The 2,993-nt window shown below is 52.8% G+C and overlaps 1 protein-coding gene across 1 annotated transcript; it reads left to right on the top strand.

Annotated features, from left to right (window-relative positions):
- Positions 1-285: 285 nt before the first annotated feature.
- Positions 286-2,437, top strand: LOC135978551 (uncharacterized). Its single transcript, XM_065579450.1, has 2 exons — positions 286-1,215; positions 1,813-2,437. Exons 1-2 carry the CDS (start codon positions 675-677, stop codon positions 2,313-2,315), a joined length of 1,044 nt encoding a protein of 347 aa, XP_065435522.1. The 5' UTR covers positions 286-674; the 3' UTR covers positions 2,316-2,437.
- The last annotated feature ends 556 nt before the right edge of the window (positions 2,438-2,993 follow it).

Genomic DNA, 2,993 nt, shown 5'->3' with positions numbered 1-2,993 from the left:
GGTTTCCCTGGCCCTGTGCTCCTGTCCTGCCAGGCTGATGTCAGCATCTCTCTCGGAGGTCACCACCTCCCTAACACCTTTGACCAATAGGCTGACGTCCTGCAAAAGGCCTTTGTGATATCACTGCCACACCCACCCTTCCCCGGAAGTGCTAATGTCCTGTTGCTGGGCTGACACTTTGAAGGTTTCAGCTACTCTCTGTGGATCACCCCACTCAATGCCTGTTCATTCTAGGAAGCAAGCCGGCTAGACGGTAAAACATCAGAGGCTGCTCCCAATGCTACACATGGGCCTGGTCTACACTACGGGTTTAGGTCGACTTTAGCGGCGTTAAACCGAATTAAGCCTGGACACGTCCACACAACGAAGCCCTTTCTTTCGACTTAAAGGGTCCTTTAAACCGGTTTCTTTACACCACCTCTGACGAGGGGATTAGCGATAAAACCGGTCTTTGCGGGTCGGAATTGGGGTAGTGTGGACGGAATTCGACGTTATTGGCCTCCGGGAGCTATCCCACAGTGCTTCATTGTGACCGCTCTGGACAGCACTCTCAACTCAGATGCACTGACCAGGTAGACAGGAAAAGACCCGCGAAGGTTTGAATTTCATTTCCTGTTTGCCCAGCGTGGAGAGCTCAGGTGACCCCGCAGAGCTCATCAGCACAGGTAACCGTGATGGAGTCCTCCCAGGATCGCAAAAGAGCTCCAGCATGGACCGAACGGGAGGTACGAGATCTGCTCGCCATATGGGGAGATGAAGCAGTGATAGCTGAACTCCGTAGCAGTAAACGAAATGGAAAAGTATTAGAAAAGATCTCCAAGGCCATGAAGGACCGAGGCCATAACAGGGACACACAGCAGTGCCGCGTGAAAATTAAGGAGCTACGGCAAGCTTACCACAAAGCCAGAGAAGCAAACGGAAGGTCCGGGGCAGAGCCGCAAACTTGCCGCTACTACGCGGAGCTGCATGCGATCCTAGGGGGTGCAGCCACCACTACCCCAACCGTGTGCTATGACTCTCTCACTGGAGAAACACACAGGGAAGACGGTTCAGGGAACGAGGAAGATGACGATGGAGGTACTGTAGGTAGCTCACAGCAGCAAGGAAGCGGAGAAACCGGTTTCCCCAACAGCCAGGATATGTTTGTGACCCTGGACCTGGAACCAGTAACCCCCGAACTCACCCAAGACCCTCAGGGCACACAGGAGACCTCTGGTGAGTGTAACTTTGTAACTATTTGTAAACATTACAAAAAAAAAGCAAGCGTGTTTAATGATTACTTTGCCCTGGCAATCGTGGCCAGTACATCTACTGGAAAAGTCTGTTAACGTGTATGGGGATGGAGCGGAAATCCTCCAGGGACATCTCCAGAAAGCTCTCCTGGTTGAAATGGGGTGATTTTATTAAGGGGACATTCAGAGGCGCCCGTTCCTGCTCTTCTGACCAGAAATGTTCCCCGCTGTTAACCACGCGGTGGGGGGAGGGGTGAAGTGATCATCCCAGAGAATCGTGTGTGTGTGTGGGGGGGGGGGGGGTTACTTGTGTTTGTGCCGCATGTTAACCGGGAAACCACAGCCCCCTCCTTTTACATTGAAACCCCATTTTAAATGGACAACCCAATTCATCCTTGATATGGGAAATGCGCTGCTGTTTGCAACCTTTCCCGCATGTTAAGAAGGTTAAAAAAGCCAAAACACTGTGGCCTACGATGGCTGCCTGCAAGCCGAAATATGCGACCTTGTAATGAAAGAGTGTACCCATTGTTCTCTAAAATGTGTCTTTTTTAACCACCTCTCCCTTCTCCTCCGCCAGCTGCAAATGTTTCTCCTTCGCAGAGGCTCGTGAACATTAGAAAGAGAAAACGTAGGACGAGGGACGAGATGTTCACGGAGCTCCAGATGTCCGCCCAGGCTGATAGAGCACAGCAAAATGCGTGGAGGCAGTCAATGACGGAGATGAGAAAAGCCCAATATGAACGAGAGGAGAGGTGGCGGGCTGAATCGCGGGAAGAACAGAGCAAGTGGCGGGCTGAAGACGATAGGTGGCGTCAGCTTGCAGACAGACGGCAAGAGGCAATGCTCCGTCTGCTGGAGCATCAAACTGATATGCTCGAGCGTATGGTTGAGTTGCAGGAAAGGCAGCAGGAGCAGAGACCGCCGCTACAGCCCCTGTGTAACCAACAGCCCTCCTCCCCAAGTTCCATAGCCTCCTCACCCAGACGCCCAAGAACGCGGTGGGGGGGCCTCCGTCCACCCAGTCACTCCACCCCAGATGATCGCCCAAGCATCAGAAGGCTGGCCTTCAATAAGAGTTAAAGTTTTAAAATGCAGTGTGTCCTTTTCCATCCCTCCACCCCCACCCATCCCAGGCTACCTCGGCAATTATCCCCCTACCTCTGTAAGGAACTAATAAAGAATGCATGAATGTTAAAAAAAAATGACTTTATTGCCTCTGCAAGCGGGAGGGGAGGGTGGGGTGGGGTGGTTGGTTTACAGGGAAGTAGAGTGAACCGGGTCGGGGGGGGGGGGTTTGGAGGGTTCATCAAGGAGAAACAAACAGAAGTTTCACACCGTAGCCTGGCCAGTCACAAAACTCGTTTTCAAAGCTTCTCTGATGCGCACCGCGCCCTGCTGTGCTCCTCTAACCGCCCTGGTGTCTGGCTGCGCGTAATCAGCGGCCAGGCGAGTTGCCTCAACCTCCCACCCCGCCATAAAGGTCTCCCCCTTACTCTCACAGATATTGTGGAGCGCACAGCAAGTAGCAATAACAATGGGGATATTCTTTTCGCTGAGGTCTGAGCGAGTCAGTAAGCTGCGCCAGCGCGCTTTTAAACGTCCAAATGCACATTCCACCACCATTCGGCACTTGCTCAGCCTGTAGTTGAACAGGTCCTGACTCCTGTCCAGGCTGCCTGTGTACGGCTTCATGAGCCATGGCATTAAGGGGTAGGCTGGGTCCCCAAGGATCACGATAGGCATTTCAACATCCCCAAT

The sequence above is a fragment of the Chrysemys picta genome, unplaced genomic scaffold (genome assembly GCF_011386835.1).
Source record: "Chrysemys picta bellii isolate R12L10 unplaced genomic scaffold, ASM1138683v2 scaf308, whole genome shotgun sequence".
Classification (NCBI taxonomy): Eukaryota; Metazoa; Chordata; order Testudines; family Emydidae; genus Chrysemys; species Chrysemys picta.
This window is presented reverse-complemented; position numbering and strand designations above follow the sequence as displayed.

What these genes read in the sequence shown, in the direction of transcription:
- LOC135978551 (XM_065579450.1), top strand. Translation starts at nt 675, where the DNA reads ATGGAGTCCTCCCAGGATCGCAAAAGAGCTCCAGCATGGACCGAACGG. An exon ending in GGGCACACAGGAGACCTCTG is followed by an intron (nt 1,216 to 1,812) that starts GTGAGTGTAACT and finishes CTCCTCCGCCAG; the next exon opens with CTGCAAATGTTTCTCCTTCG.